The sequence below is a fragment of the Pipistrellus kuhlii genome, unplaced genomic scaffold (genome assembly GCF_014108245.1).
Source record: "Pipistrellus kuhlii isolate mPipKuh1 unplaced genomic scaffold, mPipKuh1.p scaffold_m20_p_3, whole genome shotgun sequence".
NCBI classification, from domain to species: Eukaryota; Metazoa; Chordata; class Mammalia; order Chiroptera; family Vespertilionidae; genus Pipistrellus; species Pipistrellus kuhlii.
The window spans coordinates 161,910,109-161,930,729 of record NW_023425529.1 but is presented as its reverse complement, the minus strand read 5'-3'; the positions used below and the strand labels follow the sequence as shown (position 1 = coordinate 161,930,729).

General features: G+C 47.1%; 1 protein-coding gene and 1 long non-coding RNA gene across 3 annotated transcripts in view; one reads left to right on the top strand and one right to left on the bottom strand.

Annotated features, from left to right (window-relative positions):
• GRTP1 (growth hormone regulated TBC protein 1) overlaps positions 1–19,151 on the top strand; it is a 33,230-nt gene extending 14,079 nt beyond the window's left edge. Inside the window, exons 4-8 of one of the 2 annotated variants that reach the window (XM_045588809.1) lie at positions 462–586; positions 4,021–4,117; positions 14,537–14,709; positions 14,784–14,968; positions 18,612–19,151. In XM_045588809.1, coding sequence (XP_045444765.1) covers positions 462–586; positions 4,021–4,117; positions 14,537–14,709; positions 14,784–14,968; positions 18,612–18,801 — 770 coding nt within the window. In that variant the 3' untranslated portion in view covers positions 18,802–19,151. Of the gene's footprint in view, positions 1–461; positions 587–4,020; positions 4,118–14,536; positions 14,710–14,783; positions 14,970–18,611 lie in introns of both variants that reach the window. The other variant, XM_036457337.2, reaches the window with a different exon arrangement.
• On the bottom strand, positions 6,241–10,151 carry LOC118729826. Its single transcript, XR_004991278.2, has 3 exons — positions 10,118–10,151; positions 9,937–10,073; positions 6,241–6,633 (listed from the first exon to the last, which is right to left on the bottom strand). It is a non-coding gene; the product is annotated as an uncharacterized LOC118729826 (long non-coding RNA).
• Positions 19,152–20,621: the final 1,470 nt, after the last annotated feature.

The window sequence follows — 20,621 nt, the reverse complement described above, 5'->3', positions numbered from 1 at the left end:
TAACATCGATCAGCTGCCTCTTGCACACCCCCTACTAGGGATGTGCCCGCAACCAAGGTACATGCCCCTGACCGGAATTGAGCCCGGGACCTTTCAGTCCGCAGACCAAACTTTACCACTGAGCCAAACCGGCTTCAGCTACTGTCACTGATTTTGAAAGAACTGCTCTTGGGGCCCAGTGTGCCCCCCTGGGTGTGGCTGGAGTGGGACGGGGGTCCTGGGAGTGCCATCCTCTTCCATCCCGATTCCAGTCTCCCAGGACCTTGACTGTAAAGGCTGCAGGTGCTCATTGCCCATACAGGGTACCCAGGCCCTACCAGGGTGACTCAAATGCATAGCCAGGGATGACACCACTCCTTAAACCTGAGACGGAGCCCCGCACTTCACCAGGCGGGGTTTGGCACCTCACCGACGGTTCAGTTCCCACCTCCTGGATAATCGTGTCATTGATTTCTCCGCAGATATGAACAGGACCTTCCCGGACAACGTGAAGTTCCGCAGGAGCGCGGATCCCTGCTTACAGAAGACCCTGTACAACGTGCTCTTGGCCTATGGGCACCACAACCAAGGTGTGGGGTACTGCCAGGTAAGCCCCAAGAAGGCGGAAAGGATCGGCACCCCACAGACGTACAGCAGCGATACTCTCGGGTCTCTGTGAAGTATTCTTTGTCAGTCTAGTTCAAAATTCCCTTAGTCGGCCCTAACCGGTTTGGCTCAGTGGATAGAGCGTCGGCCTGTGGACTCAAGGGTCCCAGGTTCGATTCCGGTCAAGGGCATGTACCTTGGCTGCGAGCACATCCCCGGTGGGGGGTGTGCAAGAGGCAGCTGGTCAAATGTTTCTCTCTCATCGATGTCTCTAACTCTCTATCCCTCTCTCTTCCTCTCTGTAAAAAATCGATAAAATATATATTTAAAAAAAAAAACACACAACAAAAAAACTCCCAAAGTCATAGCACCTGCACAAGCGGTGACTTCAAACATTTCCCAGTTACCAAAGCAGTGAGACCCCTGAGTAATGATTTCTTTCGGTGTCAGACGGCCGTGAGAGGGGGTGAAGGTGGAAAGTTGGGAAGCAGCTAGGAAGTAACTTAAGGGAACACAGGGCTGTGTTTTCTAGAACTGAAGGGGACAAACAGCGCCTTATTGCCTCAGAGTGCAGTGTGCGTGTGCGTGTGCGTGTGCGTGTGCGTGTGTGCGCGCGCGTGTGTGTTGGAGGGTGGGGGTGAGGGGTGTTCCTTTGACATTATTTTTGGAGGTCAGTCTTCCCTGAAATTAAAGGTAACAGCGCTGAAACCGGTTTGGCTCAGTGGTAGAGCGTTGGTCTGCGGACTGAAAGGTCCCAAGTTCGATTCTGGTCAAGGGCATGTACATTGGTTCCGGGCACGTCCCCAGTAGGGGGTGTGCAGGAGGCAGCTGGTCGATGTTTCTCTCTCATCGACGTTTCTAGCTCTCTATCCCTCTCCCTTCCTCTCTGTAAAAAAAATCAATAAAATATAAATTAAAAAAAAGAAAGAAAAGAAAAGGTAACAACAGCATGCCTCATCGCCTGCCACTTTGCCATCTTGTTTTGGATTTGCTGCATGAAGCACACGTGAGGTGGGAAAGAAACTTCTTGTTTCTTCCTGAGCAGTTCTGGCTGGAGTGCATCCGAGCGACCCTCTCGTTCACAGCAGGGATAGCAAGAAGCCCTGCATGCGGAGCAGCTGCGGCGGTGCCCTCTGTGGCTGCTGCATGTGATTCGAGGCCACTCTGCCTTTGAGATGGGCTGGTTCTGTCCCTGAGCTTGCTGAAGGCCTGTGAGGCCTGCGCTGCCATTGGCAGGAGCTGCCCACTTCCTGTTACCGGGAATGCTGCTTGTTGCCATGGCTACAAGCAGAAGCCCAGGGCTGTCACGGAAAGAGTGTGGCTCTCCCTGCCTCTAAGGTTGCATGCTTCTCATGCTCCTAGAGCCTGAGGCTCATCTGTAGGCTTCTTGAGAGGAAGTGAGTAAGCCCATCGTTTTTATATATATATATATTTCAGAGAGGAAGGGAGAGGAAGAGAGATAAAAACATCAATGATGAGAGAGAATCAGTCATTGGCTGCCACCTGCATGGCCCTCACCAGGGATAGAGCCCAAAACCCAGACATGTGCCCCAAACGGGAATCGAACTTTGACCTCCTGTATCATAGGTCGACACTCAACCACTGAGCCACGTCGGCCAGGCCAAACCCATCTTGATGGGACATATACATCTAACAGTCACGGCCCAGGGCTCCAGAGCGGGTCATACAGGCCATTTGGGTCCTTCCTAAGGTTTGAACAAATGGCTTGTGCAGAGGGGGGTTGCTTTGCAATTTGCATTCCCACATGGTCAGCATGTGGCGCGGCTCTGGGCTCAAAGGGGAAATGGGAGAAGGAGTGAGGCAGATCCTTTTCAAAAGAGGCATCATAGTTACTCCTCATATTCACCTGAATAATTCATCGTTGTGTGTTCATACTGCCCTGCTGCCTGGAGGCAGTGCCTTCCAGTAGATGGAGCTGGGATGGGCCCATTCTTCCAGACAGAATTCCTGCCATCCTCAGCGTTTATTACTATCATTACTTGTTCTGAAACAAGGACTCCACCTGCCTTTTGGAGAAGGGAAGCAGGAGGCTGAGAAATTGTCCTGAGAGTATTGTAGGTACAGTTCTTGTGAATTTTTTAAATGGCTTTAAAAAATAAGCCACACAATTTTAAGTATTAGCATGATGTCAAAACTTTATTGGCTTTTAGCCGAAACTGATTTGGCTCAGTGGATAGAGTGTCGGTCTGCAGACTGAAAGGTCCCAGGTTCGATTCTGGTCAAGGGTATGTACATTGGTTGTGAGCACATCCCCAGTTGGGGGTGTGCAGGAAGCAGCTGGTCAATGTTTCTCTCTCATCGATGTTTCTAACTCTCTGTCCCTCTCCCTTCCTCTCTGTAAAAAAAAAATCAATAAAATATATTTTTTAAAAACCCACTTTATTGGCTTTTCAAATATATGTTGTCTTTGGAATATATATGTACACACACATATAGATATGCATACACATACACACATACATATAGATACACACATGCATGTTGTATTAGCTTCCTGGGGCTGCCATGACAATGTACTGTAAGCTGAGAGGAGTGAACAACAGGAATCATCTCTCTGTTCTGGAGTTCGAAGTCTGAGATTGAAGTGTATGGATGGCTGGTCCCAGGCTTCCCCCAGCTGCTGGTCTCAGGCAATCCTTGGCTTTTAAGCACCTCACCCAGTCTCTGCCTTCTTGCTCACATGGTGTTCTCCCAGCCTGGTGTCTCCGTGTCCATATTTATCTTGTTGGTTGACAAAAGTTGGCTTTCCCCCTTATTATTAGAGAAATGCATACTTATTTTAGAAAATACAGGCAAGCCAAAGAGAAAATAGGAATTCTGAAAGCACGTCACCCAAAGATGACATTAACTCAATGTTGCTAAGCGCCCACCACCCTTGGTCTTCCCCCATCTAGCTGCTTCTCTCAGATAAGAGAGTCACATACACAAGTGTTTCAGCAACATCTGCCCTTTGGCCATGAATTTCCCCAAACAGCCTCAGTCACAAGAATCTCTTTCAACATTCCTGTGTGTCAGACTATGTTCCTTATGGACTTTATGAAATATGGCTATTGGGGTAGTGTTCCCTCTGATATAGTGTTTCATGCTATTAGATTAATTTTTTTTTTTTTAGAAATCAATTTTAAGTTGCCTTCATAAGGTTGAAGAATTTTCTATTTCAGTTTTTTAAAGCAGTATTCAGAAGAATTTATTTTAATCATTTTCTTTTTCGTCCTTTTCTTGTAGACTAAATGCACCAGATGTCAGGTCCTTAGTATCTCCAAAGTTGCACTAAAAGGTCACTCTAAAATTATGCAAGTTTTAGGGAAAATCAAGGGAAATGGGAAGTTAGTAGTTAGCAGCCCAACGATTACAGAATCTTATGATGTTTTCAAGCTCAATGTGGATTTCTGTTTCTCATTTTTCTAATTTCAGGGAATGAATTTTATAGCGGGATACCTGATTCTTATCACAAAGAACGAAGAAGAATCCTTTTGGCTATTAGATGCTCTTGTTGGAAGAATACTACCTGGTATGTTGAAAATCCATTCTGCGTGCCTTTCACTGTCTTGTTTCTGGTGTTATCGAAATGATTCAGCTGGCAAGTCAAGATTTAATGAAAATATAACCGAGTTGTTTGGGGGTTGAGGTTTAAAATACTTTGGCAGTGAAGTTAGAGAGAAGAAATACGTTTTAGACGATTGGCTGCAGCTAGAGCAGCTGGTCATCTCTGCATCTCAGAGCTTGAATCTGGCTGAGACCGTGTGCTTGGCTCATCTGTTCCTTAGTCTGTACTGTTTGTGTTGAGACTCGTTTGGCCATGGCATGTCTTATTGATCAACAAGTCTGCGAGAAGTTCACTTGGTTACATGCATATATTTGTTACTGAGTTTGTGAACCAATGTAAGAGTGAAATAATTGTCAGCTGCTATTATTACTGTTATTAAGGTGAGAATCAGTCTTGTCATACCTTTCCACCTTTCTATTAATTAATAAGTATTGTTTTAATTACTAAATCATTTATTTATTGATAGTCACCCTCTGATTTTGGTAATGCCCCGGGTTGACTGTGAGTTGCAGAGTAGGATCACTTTGGAAAGAGACATGGCCAGAGCCATCCTGGTGGGATAGGGCTTGGTGGTGGGCATTGGTCACAGTGAGCCCCACGTTTGTCCTGAAAGACTAGCATAGTTGCAAAGCCCTCACGACTGGAAGGTTACAGGCTTCTCACAGTAGTGAGCCCTGGGTCTGTCTTGTTTTCTGTCTGCCTCTGAGTTCCCTTCCTGCTCCTCCCTTCCCTCATGCATGCCTCCCTGAGTCAGGCCAGACCCACCCAGGACAGCGTCCAGGGACTTCCCTGCAGAGTTGGCTCCCATGTCTCCATGTTGAAGACAATGAGCGTGGTGTGCGCACAGCACATTTCAGGTTCCGTGCCAAACTGTGCCTGCATTCTCTTTTAATCCTCAGAGCAGCTACCCCACATTGACCCAATGATTAAACCCATTTTAAAGAGGAGTGAGGACACTTAAGGCCTAGATCCCACAGCTGTCTGCAGCAGAGGCTGGGTTCAAATCCACGGCTATGTGACTCTAAGACCTTGCATGTACCTCATGGCAGAGTGAACCGGGATGGCACCGTTAAAAAAAAAAAAAAGGGGGAGGATCTGGGAAGATAGAGGGCAATGGGGCCCTCCTCATGCTCTGGAGCTGCCATTAACAAGGGCTTGGGCTCGGGCATGCAGAGGCCAGGCTGGATGAAGCTGCCCACGAGGAGAGGGAAGGTGCAGAGGTCCTGAGCGTGAGAAAAGAGCCAGAAGGGGAGAGGACTCCTTTAGTCCCAGCCTTGACGTGAAGGCCTGAACTGCAGTGGTGGGGACATGAGGAAGAGGGAGCCAAGACTTTCCAAATGAAATATCGACAGAGCGTTGTAACATATACATCGTTTGCTTTTGTTATGTCCTAAGACTGAATTACAAGGAATATTTATATCCAGGATCAATTCGGTTCTGGGGGTGTGGGAAACATCAGTGAACAAACCAGAAAAAGCCCTGCCCGGAGGAATTCCCATTGTAATAAGAGGTCAAACAAGGAGCAACAGCAACCACAATTCAACCCATAATAAATAGGTAAAATATGTGGTGTTGATATTCATACACGCAGACCTAGGGAGGAGCCCCAAGACTGAACATGTACCTCAACAAGTGGAGGACAGGGAAAGACCAAAGCAAGAGGCTTGCAATTGATAGAGTGTATTAAATGTAAGGGAAAGTCAAACTTACATGTGAGGCATATCTTCTGCAGCTGCAAGACAAAATGGACCCTTGTGCCACTTGGCAGGTGCCCCAGAATTATATAGAGTAAAAGGGGGAATAGTGATGGGTACGTCAGTGCTGCCAGGTACGGGAAATTAATTTACATGCTTGACCAGGTCAGGACAATAACCTGTTCCAGGGACTAGCACGTGGCAGGAGGCAAGGGAGGGGTACTGATATTTATATCAGAATGAACATCAATTACGATCAGAGAGCCTCTAAAGGGGATTTGCATAAAGGATCCTCCATTCTAGCCTGGGTCCAGCTCAAGGGACAGAGAGCAGTCATTTCTTGGAACAGTCTCTCCTTTATAGTTAATAAACAAAATTTAACTGAGTACATTTGATGATCTAATTGGCTTTATTAAATGATTCATGCATCAAGCAGCAATTCATCTAATAAGCAGAGATGCTACGAGGGGTTATACAAGATAGAAGGCTTTTAGAGAAAGGAGGGCAGGACGAAGTCAGCAAAAGAAAATCGAAAGTTCATTAAAGGAAAGTAAGAGTTCAGGTAATGATGGCTTCTCATTGGTTAAGCTGTGATGTTTCCGTTATCTGGGCTTGTTGCTGGGCAGGGGGAGAATCTGATGGAGTATGAAAGTAGTCACGTGTTGTGGTCTGTCATTGACTTTCTTCCTGTTGAGGTCTGCAGGTGAGGTCTTCCTTTTTGGGGTAGTTGACCTCAGTGGTAAGGTGTGATAGCTCCTTCCCAACTCCAATTATAGTAGAGGTTTCCTTTAATTTTTGCAACAGAATATTAGCAGGTAATAAAGGCTGACTTAGAAAAACATAAGGGCAAGACTCCAGATTGCTCCTAAAGTGGCAGTGTCATTACAGAGACTTATTTTTAAGTCCATGAAATGTCATTTCCTATCCTTGTTAGGTTCAGTCAGACTAAACTGCAGTGCCATCAAAAACAAAAGAAAATATAAAAATAAAAACATTAGGACTGTGAGAGAAAAAAGGCATTATTCTTGCCATTGCAGAACTCTCCAAATGGCAAAGAGGCAGCTGCATGTCATGTTATCTGAATTCTTATTACACAAACTAGGTCATTTTAATGCCACAGTTATCCTGCTTTCACTTGTTTCTTTTTTAATTATAGAAAAAAAATGCAGATATATTCTCTTTAAAAAGTTCAAAAATATGGTAGTTATTATAAGATAAAAAGTCACAGTCTTCCTTCACTAACACCCATTTCTCGCCTACGCAGAGAAAATTGTTATGGTGTTATTATCAACTTGGTATATGTATTGCCAGAGTTCTTTCTATGTGTTTATATATAATGAAAGAGTGAAAATTAAAAACATAACAAACAACCAATAGAAAAGATGAACTGAGACAAAAGCTGGTTCTTTAGGAAAACTGATAAAATAGATAAACCTTTGGCAAGATTGGTAAAGAAAATAATGGATAAGGTATTTAGAAATGAAAAACCTGCTGTAATTTGAAAATCTATTAGTTTTACTACAAATAAATGAAGACACAGATACTTTTGAGGAAAAGACAGTTTAACGAAGTTGAATTGAGAGAAAATAGAGCATCTGAATGGGCATATGAACAGACATACAAAAATCTCTTCACGTACATAAAATCTCATCAAACTGAAGGAACAGATGATTCTTATATGTTTTCTAACTCCTGTAGAAAATAGAAAATGATAACTACTCATCAATTTATGCTATAAAGCTGGTACAACCTTGTTGTCATGCAGATGAATCTCACTGATGTGCAGTTATACAAATCCTAATTTAAGTAATAATAAGTTAGCAACTTGAATCCAGGGATGGTGATGGAGTATTATTTTTTATCTAAAGAGAGTTTATCCCAGGAATTCAAGGATGGCTTAATTATATGGAAGACTCAAGAGCAAAGCCAAGCTAATAAAGGCTTGAAAGAAGAATATGGGAGGTGGAGGAGTGGGGAGAGAAGAATATTGGAGATATATTATAATGTTACTAGAAGCCCGGTGCACAAAATTCATGCATGGGGGGAAGGGAGGTGTCCCTTAGCCCAGCCTGCACCCTCTCCAATGTAGGATCCTTCTCACAATTCAGAACTGCTGGTTCCCAACAGTTCACCTGCCTGCCTGCCTGATTGCCCCTAACCACTTCTGCCTGCCAGCCTGATTACCCCCTAACCACTTCCCTGCTAGCCTGATTGATGCCTAATTGCTCCCCTGCTGGCCTGATTGCCCCAAACTGCCCTCCCCTGCTGATCTGGTCTCCCCTAACTGTCTGCCCTGTATGCCTGGTCACCCCCAACTGCCCTCCCCTGATGGCCTGGTCACCCCTAACTGCCCTCTTTTGCCAGCCTGGTCACCCCTAACTGCCCTCTTCTGCTGGCCTGGTTGCCCCAAACTGTCCTCCCCTGCTGGCCATCTTGTCATGGCCATCTTGTGTCCACATTGGGGTGGCCATCTTTGACCACATGGGAGAAGCCATCTTGTGTGTTGGAGTGATGGTCAATTTGCATATTAGGCTTTTATTATATAAGATAATAATTAAATTGTGTGATATAAGCATATTGATATATACATAGAAAAGGGGCCAGAAGTCAACTGGTCTACTGATCTATTAATCTATTAGAATCTATGTGAGATGTATCAATTAATGGGGAAAAGAAAGACTATTTGAAATATCATTTGGTGACAGTTGACTATGGGGAAGAAGACAAAATTAGATCCTTATTTCTATTTCAGATGGATTCAGACTTGTGTGAAAAAGCAGATAGGCACTTTACAAAATAGGAAACCTGAATGGTCAACAAAGTTATGAAGAGATGGCCAAGTTCTCCTGTGAGCAAGGAAATGCAGATTTAAACAGCACTGACGTAGGATGTCAAAGCCAGCATAGCCACCCGATGGCCACCACTTCTAGGCAAGTGACATCCCAGTTTCAGAGCAGTTGAATTGGGGTAAAAGCCAGTGTTAGAACCAAAGACAACATTGTGTTATGGACTTCTCACAGGGGACTGGGAGGCAGAGTACAAAGTCACAGGACTCGTGGTCTTGTGCACGCCGTGGTGGCCTCCTGCCCTGTTGCCGGAGCTTTCCTCAGGCACTACCACCTCTAGGAGTTGTACAAAAGTTAAGTCACTCATATAAGGTTTACTTAAAGGACTTCCCTTTTACACTTAAATGCCTCTTATGGTCCCAAAGCAACAAAGCAGTAGCAAACAATGCATGCTAAACTTGGTCTCCATACATCCACACCCAGAATGCAGTCTCACGCAGACCTCCTGGGACCTCAAGCGGCCTTTTTGGGAACCTTGGTGGTTCTTCTGATTAGGCACCACTCACACCAAGGCATCCAGTGAAGGGGTGCAAAAGAAGAAGCAGATTCACTTTGTTTTTTTTTGTTTTTTTTTTCTTTTAAAATATATTTTATTGATTTTTTTGCATAGAGGGAGAGGGATAGAGAGCTAGAAACATCAATGAGAGAGAAACATCGATCAGCTGCCTCCTGCACACTCCCCACTGGGGATGTGCCCACAACCAATGTATATGCCCTTGACCGGATTCGAACATGGGACCTCTTAGTCCCCAGACCAACGCTCTATCCACTGAGCCAAACCAGCCTCGGTGAAGCAGATTCACTTTGTGGATAGAGAGGATTTCTCCTGAGCCTTGCAGAGAAGCGAGACCAGAACCAGGCTCTGAGCCCCTAGTGCTAATCCTACTTTAAGAAGTCAAGGGGGAAAAAAAAAAAAAAAAAAAAAAAAAAAGAAGTCAAGGGGGTAATTGCATCCAGTAATGAATCAGCGCAATAATAAACTAATAATATATTAGCATCCTAAAGAGCTGGTCAAACCTGTTTTCCTTCGAGACACAGAGAAACAAGTTGTTAATTGCTCCTCACAGAATAACTCAGCTCGAGCTAGAAGGTGTGGCCGAGATGAGGACTGATAAAGCACATTCTGGGGGCAGTGAGGCCCACCGCCCCTGAGCGGAAGGTGGAGCGGGCTGAGGAACACTGGGCTCTCTTCGTCTCAGCTGCCCTTGAGGATGTGTTTCATGTGTTCTCTTGACTAACGTACCCATAGGGTCTCCTCCCTAGTGTTCCATACCCTGTGCTCTGCCCCTGTGGGACCCGGGTGTGCTTTTTCACAGGCAGACAGTCATCCCCGGGCTGAAGAGCATCCATTTGAAAATTAGACTTCACGGGATTCTACCACTTTCTACCCCCCCCTCCTTTTTTTTTTTTTTTTTTTTTTTAACCAATTCTACCACTTTCTCCCCTTCACCTTTTTTTTTTTTTTTTTTTTTTTAAAAGATATTTTTATTGATTTCAGAGAGGAAGGGAGGGAGAGGGAGATAGAAACCTCACTGATAGAGAATCATTGATCGGCTGCCTCCCACAACATTTGCCCTTGACTGGAATCGAACCTGGGACTCTTTAAGTCCACAGGCCAATGCTCTATCCATTGAACCAAACCAGCCAGGGCCCAGCCCTACCACTTTCTATTCATGTAGCAATAACCACGAGCATGTTTTAAAGCTGTACACCCCATCCCTACAGCAGCTCTCACACCCCAGACAGCACCCCAGCCACCCACACCCCAGACAGCACCCACATCCCAGACAGCACCCCAGCCCCGGCCCTGCCCCCGCAGCACCACGTAGTCTTCCAGTGTTCAGACACAGCCACTATGTTGTCTGCAGAGGTGAGTGTCCCCGGGAGAAGCATAACGAGGGGCCCCAGACAGGCGTGGCCAGGTCAGGGCCTACCTGGGATTTCTCTGTTCCTGTGCAGGGTGGAATGTGGCCTGTCAGGTGCTCCTCGGCTCAGACAGGTAGGGTTATGCTGCAGGCAGGATGTACAGGGAACTGGTTTGTCTCGCTTGCAACATTCAAGGGCAGAATGCATTGAGGAGGGAAAATAGGTACGGAAGGTTTCAGGGATCTCCCCTGGTGCCCAGCTCAGGCCTGCGGTGTGTGACTTTGACATCTATTTTTGGAAGCCACCGTAAGCGTCTCTGTAACCAAGAAGAAGGTCGTGCTGTGCTCACAGCTTAAATGTCCTTCTGGGCAAATCCTCTTATCACTGCTGCGCCTGAACCTGGCTCCCTCTGAGGTGTCCCTCGTATCACTGGGTTGGCACTATGGAACGGAGCATAGAGAAACTCTGCTTCTTTCTTCCTACAGGGAGCAGAAGATTGCTTAATTAAAAAGGAGAAAGAGCCAAAACCGGTTTGGCTCAGTGGATAGAGTGTCGGCCTGCGGACTGAGGGGTCCCAGGTTCAATTCGGTCGAAGGCATATAACGTGGTTGCAGGCACATCCCCGATGGGGGTGTGCAGGCGGCAGCTGATTGATGTTTCTCTCTCATCAATGTTTCTAACTCTATCTCTCTCCCTTCCTCTCTGTAAAAAATCAATAAAATACATTTTAAGCCAAAGCCGGTTTGGCTCAATGGATAGAGCATCGGCTTGGAGACTGAAGGGTCCCGGGTTCTATTCCGGTCAAGGGCATGTACCTTGGTTGTGGGCATATCCCCAGTAGGGGGTGTGCAAGAGGCAGCTGATCGATGACTCTCTCTCATTGGTGTTTCTAACTCTCTATCTCTGTCCTTTCCTCTCTGTAAAAAATCAATATTTTAAAAAAAATACATTTAAAAAACAACAAAACAAAAAACAAAAAAACAAAAAAAAGGAGAGAGTAAATGGCTCCAAGTTTCCAAATAAATTCATGAAAGGGAAGAATTTTTTTAAATCCCTGGTGTCTTATAACCAAGTTGGCTTCTATTAAATTATTTTCAGCGCACTTTAGTATTAAACATACTTTATTGTAGCCTACACTTTGAAAATTAGCAATGTGAATGTGATACTGTGTCAATATTTATAATGATTATTTTAATCAAAACATTTAGTTTGCCATGGTGAGAGACTAGGGATGCACAAGGCAGCATGCTGAATGTGTCTATTCTATCGCATAGATTACCTGCTACATTTTAAAAAAATATATATTTTATTGATATTTTACAGAGAGGGAGGGAGAGAGACAGAGAGCTAGAAATGTCGATGAGAAAGAAACATCCACCAGCTGCCTCTTGCACATCCCCCACCGGGGATGTGCTCGCAACCAAGGTACATGCCCTTGACCAGAATCGAACCCGGGACCTTTCAGTCCGCAGACCGACGCTCTACCACTGAGCCAAACCAGTTTCGGCCCTGCTACATTTTTATAGCAGAAATTAAGTGTTAAAATTATTATAATACGTCACATTAACATATTAAAAATAACAAGGTATTTTTTTTGCAAGGCAAATGTCCGATTAAAAGATGGGCATGCTTTGGCAGTGTTGGTCTTTCTGTCTGCCGAGCGAGTGGTCACGAGCTGTAGGGACCACTGGCTGCCCACTGGTGCCCAAGGCCCTGATGGGAGAAGCAGAGCGACCATGAGATTGCCTTAGCAGGTCCTGCTTTCCATGTTCCGACAGCATGAGGTCCCCAAGCTACTAAACTAGCATAAAAGAAAATTTTCCAAATTAAGTCGTCGGCCCTCTTTGGGAATGAACAAGAACAATTTTAGACTTAATCTTGTCTCTGCCTTCCTGTGTTTAGAGTGGTGGGGATATTTGGCTCCTTAGAATATCTAGTAAATAGAATGAAGTAAGTGTCCTCCGCCCTCAAGTTGGAGAAAGCATGTAGGACTCCTTGAGACTTCAGCGAAGAGAGCTTTCACCAGCAGCTCGATGTGTAGACATTCCCCTGCACACATGAGCACATGCGTGTGGGTTGACAGAGTGTGAACGCCCATCAGCCAGGAGCCGGTGAAGTGGGTTATGGCACCTCACTATGTACATGAGGATACAGAAAGGTGCTGGGGAAGATTGCAAAGGAAGGTATGACAGGATCCTCTTTGCGAGATATGTCCGTGTGTAACATGGCATTACAAGATTGGAGGAGGCCCCTCAGGTGGCTTAGTGATAAGTGGTTACCTAGGGGACGACTTTGACTTTTCACCAGCTAGTCTCCTGTAGTGTTCAACCTTATCAGAGGCATGTATCATCTTCATAACGAAAAAACACCCGTAAAGAAGGAAGAGTGTGCTCAGAGGACCCCAGGCTCGGGGGGCATTGGCACGGTGCTGGAGGAGCCATCATAGGTGGGGCAGCCACTGTCCTTGAAATCCCAGGGCCACCCCATCAAGGGCACACGTTTCACCAACCAGCTGTAGGATTAGAAATGGCCAAATATTTTTAAATAATGTTTTATGGCACTAATTTGTGTGCCGAAACCCTCCACTCTGGGGAGGTGGTGGGTGCAGAGGGACGATGTAGAGAGACCAGCGGCTTTGAGCCCCACCTTACTCTGTGTAGGTGGCACGATGGCACCACGTGGGCACTGGGGCCAGGTTCGCTTGTGCCTGCTCCCTCATCCTCCATGGCCAGGCCGTGGACCACCTCGACCCTGAAGCTTCTCTAGCTCCCTGGAAGGAGCTTGCTGCAGGCAGTGCTGTCCCTGCAGCTCGGGTGGCCCTGTGCCTGCTCCTCCTGCTCCCCAAGCCTCCTTTAGCTCCGGTGAGCAGAGCCACTGAGGTAGGGTGGCATGTCCATGGCTGCCTAGCTCTCCTTCAGTTTACATGACAGGAAAAGGCAGCTGTCACCTGCAGATTTTTAAAGTTTTACTTTTTGTTATGTTAAAATATACATAAAATGATATTTATAATCTTTATCATTTTAAAAAGATAGTTTATATTGATTTTTGGGAGATAGGGAGAGAGAGAGAAACATCAATGTGAGAGTGAAACATCCATCGGCTGCCTCCTGCACCCCCCTACCAGGATAGAGCCACAACCCAGCCATGTGCCCTGACCAGGAGATGAACTATCAACCTTTTGGTGCATGGGACTACGCCTAACTAACTGAGCCACATCGGCCAGGGCAACAATCTTTACCATTTTTAAGTAAACAGGTCAGTGGCATCAAGCGCATTCACATTGTTGTGTAACCATCACTGCCATCCCTCTCCAGAATTTTCTCATCTTCCCCAACGGAAACCCTGTCCCCATTAAATATCAGCTCCCCTCTTCCAGCCCCTGGCATTCACCCTTCTACTTCCTGTCTCTGATTTTGGCGGCTCTAGGCACCACAGATAAGTGGAATCCTGCAGTATTTGTTCACTTGTGGCTGGCTCTTTTCACTTAGCACGATGTCCTCAAGCTTCATCCTGTTGCTGGATGCGTCAGTTTCCCTCCTTTTAAAGGCTGAATCCTACTCTGTTACGTGTGCAGACCACATTATCCATCTAATCATCCATAGGCAGATGCTTGGTTATGTACTTTTTTGGCTGTTGTGAATAATCCTGCTATGAACATGGGTGTGTAAACACACTCCTGCTTTCTGCCAGCAGATTTTAACTGATGCCCAGCAGGGCCTCACTGTCCAGAGCCCCCGGGAACCCGGGGTAGCCTTGCTTTGGGAATCACTCTCAGGAGTCCCTTTACCTACACGGCATGGCATCTCTCCCTGGTCCTCCCTCCACCTTTGCCCTCCTCTCCTCTGGAAAGGATCCTACGGGGATAGACCTGTTTTCTGTCCCTGGCTGAGAGGGAACGAGGGACGAGGCTGTCAGGGGCTGTGGTTGTGGAACAAGTGATACACGTTTTGGGGTTTTTCTCTTCATCCCCATGGCAGATTACTACAGCCCTGAGATGCTGGGCCTGAAGACGGACCAGGAGGTCCTGGGGGAGCTGGTGAGGACCAAGCTGCCAGCGGTGGCGGCCCTCATGGACGGGCACGGCGTCCTGTGGACTCTGGTCGTGTCACGTTGGTTCATCTGCCTGTTTGTGGACATCCTGCCCGTGGAGGTGAGCATGTCGCAAGCCTCGCTGGGCCCAGGGCCGGCTCCGATCAGCGTGCAGTGATTTCTGTTTCTCTGCAGACGGTGCTTCGAATCTGGGATTGTTTGTTCAACGAAGGCTCCAAGATTATCTTCCGGGTGGCTCTGACCCTGATTAAGCAACACCAGGCTTTTATTTTGGAAGCCACCAGTTTCGCAGACATCTGTGAAAAGTTCAAGGAGATCACCAAAGGGAGTTTTGTGACTGAATGCCACACCTTTATGCAGGTGAGTGGGTGGGCGTGCTCAGCTGGTGCTCTGCTCTGCGGTTCCCGTTGCCTGGAATGGGTGTCCCGGCTTTGCACGTCTGTCTGGCAAGGCATCTATCTCTGTGTTTCCTTTGGATCTCTGCCTCCACTCGTCCCTTCACCCTCCATCTCAAGCAAACCCTGAGGAGGGACTCCAGCCCCTCCAGGCCCTCTTTTCCTGGAGCCTTGTGCCGGAGGCAGGTGGGTGGGGCTGCCTGCCTGGAGTCCAGCAGCTGCTGCCCCTCCTCCAGTGCATCAGCCATGGAGTGGCTTGCCCCAAGGTGGGCAGGGTCCAATGCTTACAGGACCCGTTGTAGGGCCAGTTCAAGTTCCCTGGGAAGCATCAAGGTGTGAGTACACAACTCATCTAATCTGAACTTTTAGTTTCTCCGGGTCTGGGGTCCTGGAAGGTGGCAGAGTTCCTGGAGGACTGGAACCCCTCCCAAGCCTGCCGCCTGTGTACCTGATCTCAAGTCACTCCTGATGGCCCTCCTGGTCCTAGTGGGGCTGCAGGCTCCGTAGATGACTCATACCTGGTGAATGAAAGAAGTGGAAGCTGCATTGACAGGCCTTCTGAGGAGGCCTGGGAGCTGGGGCAGGCCTAGGCTGGTAAGGGGATTTTGGGTAGGCTACTGCAGTGGTTGGTAAACTCATTAGTCAACAGAGCCAAATATCGACAGTACAACGATTGAAATTGCTTTTGAGAGCCAAATTTTTTAAACTTAAGCTTCTTCTAACACCACTTCTTCAAAATAGACTCGCCCAGGCTGTCGTATTTTGTGGAAGAGCCACACTTAAGGGGCCAAAGAGCCGCATGTGGCTCGGGAGCCGCAGTTTGCTGACCACGGGGCTAGGGAGAAGAAGGCGCGAGCCAGGAGCAGAGCCCAGAGCTGGAATGGCACTGGAGGGAGGTGAGGAGTGCTATTGGAGCAGCCTTGCTCCACGGCACCTGGCTCACCTGGCTTTTCACCTTTCCATTTGAAATAATTACAAATTCAAAGAAGGAAGCAGAGGACATGAAGGCTGCATCCACGGGGTGCGCTGTTCAGATGCCTCAGAAAGCCAGGTAGCAAACACCTTGCTGGGGCTGTTTTGCCTGGGAGCCACCAAGGGACTATCTTAGAAAACATCTAGGGCTCTGAAACAGGGATGAACATCTTGAACTTTCTCCACGCCACTCTGGAGGTGTGCTGGACAGCTGCTGAGAGCGAGAAAACCTGCAGAGGCTAAAGCTGGGGTGGGGTTCTGCTTCCACCTGGCCTACAAGACAGCTTCCCACTTTGCTGCTGTGGTGGGGACTAGTGGTCATGAGGTCACATGCATCCTCTAAATGGCAGGCGGGTGGGCACGTGCGCTGACATTATAGCTGGTACCAAGCCCTGCTCACCTGTCAGCACCTCAGTGAAGAGATGAGGATGCTGGATAAGAAATGTCAGACAGAAAGCTGTACTGATTCCTTCGGAGGCTTGTCAGGTAGAGCTGGAGCCCATCACCTAAGTCAAAACTTGGAATAACTCTTGGCGAGGATGTTATAGAGGAATTCAAGCAGCAGATGGCAGGATCCTGCTTTCTTAGGCCTCATGTGAGTCTGTGATTGTAGGTCGAGGAGTTGGTAGGAGCCGGACACTGAACTTGGACATAATCATAGCTTGCGCTCTCTGTATGACTGCTGGCAGGTTTCAGGGTTCTGTTTAGACTAAAGATGCTCATTTATCACAGGAAGAGATAATAGGTCCTGCATCCTAAGGATATGTAGGGCATTTTTTTTGTTTTCATGAGATACAATTCCCATACAATAAAATTCACCCTTTGAACATGAACAATTCAAAGATATAATTCCACTATCTAGTTTGAGAACATTTTCATCACCCTCCAAAGGAACCCCATAACCCCTACCCTCCCTCACCCCACCCCACCACCAAACCCTGGGCAACCACCAGCCTGTGTTCTGTTTCTAAGGATTTGCTTCATATAAGGAGAATCATATAATGTGTGCCCTTTTGTATTGGCTTCTTGCATTCAGCACAATGCTTTCAAGGCTGCTTGGCTCTGGTATTTATGTCAGCGTCCAGCAGAGCGCCTTGCACACAGTAAGTGCTAGCATTTATAAAGTGCAAAGGGCAGTGAAGCGACTGCTCTGCCCACAAGCCAGCTGCAGGTGAGCAGCTGGGACCTTGGTGGGACCTTGCCTGTGTTGCTGCTCAAAGGCACTCCTGGGCCCTGTGAGCTTGGTGAGCTCGAGGGAAGCACAGAGGGTCACGAAGACACTGGGTTTTGCCAGTCTCCCACATTGAAATAAAAATGTCATGCATCAGTGCACAGGCTAGATGTAGCCATCCAAGGGAAGTTGGCAGGGAAAGAGCCCTAGAATGGGTGAGTCTCATTTGCTCAGTGATTTCTACAAAACTGTATACATGTCTCCGTATTAAGAGCACATCAGCACAGCAATTGCAGTTCCTAAGTCACGTGTCTCTGAAATCCTAAACAAGAACCTCTGGCATGCCCTGGAGAATAGAAACTGATCTCACACTGGAGCTCAGTGTGACATTCATGGGCAGAGGACAGCTGAACGTCCTGGCACCTCTCGGTGGATGTGACTTACTTCCCCTTCTCAGGAACGTGGACAGTTGACACGCACACCCTCTACCCTGTCCTTAGGTGCTGTGTGTTAGGAAACTACAGAAGAATTTCAGAAATGCAGTTTCTTCTAATAAAATCTTTTTAATGACTAGCCTTTACACCTGGCCTGATTTACAACCGTGAATTTCTCAGCAGTAACTGCACAAATAATTAGATTACTCATAAATGATGCAATGGCGCCGAAACCGGTTTGGCTCAGTGGATAGAGCGTCAGCCTGCGGACGGAAAGGTCCCAGGTTCGATTCCGGTCGGGAGCATGTACCTTGGTTGCGGGCACATCCCCTGTAGGGGGTGTGCAAGAGGCAGCTGATCGATGATTCTCTCCCATCGATGTTTCTAGCTTTCTGTCCCTATCTCTTCCTCTCTGTGAAAAATCAATAAATTAAAAAAAAAAAAAAAAGATGCAATGGCACATCCACCAGCTCAAAGTGTTTGTTCTCATGCCCGTCCTAACGCCCGGCCTCTGGAGTCACGCGGCTATGGCCACCCGCCCGCTGCTCTCTGCTCTGCCTCCCTCCTCATGGTGAGGCAGTTTCGTTACTAGAAATGAGTCTGAGTCTCTTCCTGCTTCCACTTCTCAAATCTGGTTTCTTATGCTTTGTCTGTTTATGAATGGTTTGACTGGCTTCAGAGCTACTAAGGGTACAACAGTTAAAAGGTCTAAACAATACATAAAACTCAGGCAACAGAAGCAAAAATACACACATCAAACTTAAAACCTTCTGCACAGGCAAGGAAATAAACAGCAGAGTGACAAAAATAAAAAAATATATATATATATATATATATATATATATACACACACACACACACACACAAACCATGTATTTGATAAGGGTTAGTATCTAGAATTTATAACTAACTACCCGGGGCTGAAGGCTGTCTTCCCTCGGTGGGTGTGGTCTTACGTCTGTCCATCTGCCACAGCCTAGCCTAGCACAGGAGGTGGCTAAGGTGAAAACCTACCTTTGGTTTGCTTTTTAACCATTTCCGTTCCTCTTCCAGAAAATATTTTCAGAACCTGGCAGCTTGTCCATGACCACCATCACCAGGCTTCGAGAGAGCTGCAGGGCCAAGCTGCTGGCGCAGGGGTGACCTGGACACGAATCCTCTGCCCTGACCTCGAGGTTTCATTCCCAGAGTTGACCAATTTGTACTGCTTTCCTTTTTAGTGCTGTAAATACTCGATGTCTCTACATTTTAGCCGTGAATTTTTTAAAAGAGCAGTTTAAAATCATGCCATTCTGTCACTGATGAGCTATGAAGTCAAATTCCTGAAGATATATTTTTACCTGAGACAATATATAAAATGTGAGGTGTGCGTTTGTATTTAATAAAGTTATGTCAACACCTATGAGTTTTGAGATGAGCCTGCCAGCCGACTGAAAGTTAAAACCAAAACAGTAAACTGTCATGTGACTGATGCCAATTAAATATTTTATTCCTTTCTGTGGCAGAACATTTACCTTCCTGTGAGGTTTGTAAAATGTACCAAGGGATCATTCTTTAGAAAGGTCATTTTTTTTAAAAAGGATTTTTTAAAATTTGATTTTTAGGTTTTCAGAGAGAAGAGGGAAACATTGATGAGAGAGTGAAACATCTATCGGTTGCCTCCTGCACACCCCCTACTAGGGATTGAGCCCGAAACTAAGGCATGTGCCCTGACCACGCATCAAATCGGCAATTTTTTGATGCTCCAGAAAATGCCCAACCAACAGCCTCACTGGCCAGGACTAAAAAGGTAATTTAATTTTTTTTTTTTAAATTGTCATGTCACGTAAAGAATGAGTATGATCGGAGCCCATGAGTGCTTGATGCAGCACCTTTTCCTGGACCCCTTCCTCTCGGGTCTTAAGGACACAAACCTCCCACCCAGACCCTTGACCCCACCCTGAGCCCTGATGGTGGTGCTGCCTGAGAAATCTCACTGCCTGGGTAGACTGAACTCTGCATGGGGCAGGCAGGGGCAGACAGGGACACAGGGACAGGATGGGACAGGGCAGGGGCAAGGGTAGACAGGTGGAGACAAGTGGGGTCCCATGGGAGCAGGCAGATGGGAGACATGTGGGGAACTCAGAAGCAGTTGGCCTGCATCCCTAGCACCTGCCCATCTGAGGAGGCCCACGCTTGCCTGCTCTACTCAGCAGTGTGACCTGAAAACACATGATTTCTCAAAAGTCCTCCCACTTAATAACCCATCCTCATCCCACATCTATACTGCGATTGTGGGGAGTTTTACCCCCAAAGGGAGGCACAGGTAAGGGACCTGGGTGATGGCAGCCTCACCCGATAGCAGCACCCGGGCTACCCTCCTCTCCAGCCTGGGCCATCACAGAAATGCCTCCCTTCTCCACAGCTACTGATGAAGCTGGGCCTAGACCAGAACGGCATGCTGATGTCCCAATGCACCTTAGACGCTGAGCTTGGTGAGCCCTCCAATAAACAGCCAAGCATGCAGGTCACTGGCATGGGGTTGGCACAGCTGCCCGGAGTGGCCTCAGAGCTCCTAGTCCTGATACTTCGCCAGCTGTGTGATCCCTATCCTTTTGGTCCTAGGAACTGACACCCCCACCATGGGCAGGATGATGTCAAATTTCTGAAGGTATATTTTTGGGGCTGTACCTGATGAACCAGCGGTGGGGCTTTCCCTGAAAGGAACCCAATGATGGAGGTTCCCCTTCTTGAAATGTAGGCAGCTGCGCCTATAGGGCTGTCTGGGATCTTGGAAATCGTTGCCCCTCCAGACACACACTAACTACTTCTACTGTTCTCTAAATCCTAAAACACCTGCTAAGCCCCGACCCTCAGCCAACTGCTGGTTTCTCAGTTCTGCATCAGGCATAATGTGTCCGTACTGTTCAGACAGGGGAAATGAAAATCCAAGAACCTTATGGTGCACTACGGCTTGAGGTCATGCCGCTGCCTGCAGGCTCTGCACCTCATCCCCAGGCGGCTTTCAGATTGTCTAACTGCAATCCTGTTGCATCTTGGT